This window comes from Sinocyclocheilus grahami, unplaced genomic scaffold, assembly GCF_001515645.1.
Source record: "Sinocyclocheilus grahami isolate Dianchi unplaced genomic scaffold, SAMN03320097.WGS_v1.1 scaffold1461.1, whole genome shotgun sequence".
Classification (NCBI taxonomy): Eukaryota; Metazoa; Chordata; class Actinopteri; order Cypriniformes; family Cyprinidae; genus Sinocyclocheilus; species Sinocyclocheilus grahami.
In genome coordinates, this window is record NW_015506640.1 from 273,359 (window position 1) to 274,021 (window position 663).

The 663-nt window shown below is 47.4% G+C and overlaps 1 protein-coding gene across 1 annotated transcript in view; it reads left to right on the forward strand.

The window, feature by feature from the left end:
- Positions 1–663, forward strand: part of LOC107570455 (transcriptional regulator Erg-like) — a 14,431-nt gene that overhangs the window by 6,363 nt on the left and 7,405 nt on the right. The window contains exon 3 of the mRNA XM_016256688.1: positions 98–252. Coding sequence (XP_016112174.1) covers positions 98–252 — 155 coding nt within the window. The remainder of the gene's footprint in view (positions 1–97; positions 253–663) is intronic.

Consider the following 663-nt stretch of genomic DNA (forward strand, 5'->3'; position numbering starts at 1 on the left):
TGTGTGTGTGTGTGTGTATGTCTGTGTGTGTGCGTATGTGTGCGTGTGTGTGTGTGTGTGTGTGTGTGTGTGTGTGTGTGTGTGTGTGTGTGTGCAGAGCCTCTCCTGATGTGTGTGCTGCGGTGAAGGGTAAGATCTCTCCAGTGATGTACAGCAGCTATATGGAGGACAAGCACGCGCCGCCCAACATGACCACCAGTGAGCGCAGAGTGATCGTCCCTGCAGGTGCCACACGCTTCTCTAAAGACTGCTGTTTTTGTGATTGAGTTATTTTTATGTCACAGCACTGATGACGACAGACAGCTGCGCCTGTGTTTCATGGCTTGAGTCAGAGATTCTGTGTAACTTCCTGCTTGTCGGTGATGCTCACTAACAACATCCTGTTTTTCCCACTCGTGCGGTGGGACAATAGACACGCAGCGCAAGAATGTGCAGCAGGACACGCGTGTGCTTATAATGATCCGACACGCAGATTCAAAGCTACTGCTAGACCACTAGTTCATAAGTTCTGCTTTGGATCTGTGTCAGCTAGTAGTGGATTTATGAGTAAAGTTCAGTCAGACAGGATGTTGAACTGGAATAAGAATTAAAATGACAGGAAGAGGAATTACTGCATTACAAAGTATTCACAAAAAAAGGTGCTTCATTCGTCCATGCTGTGCA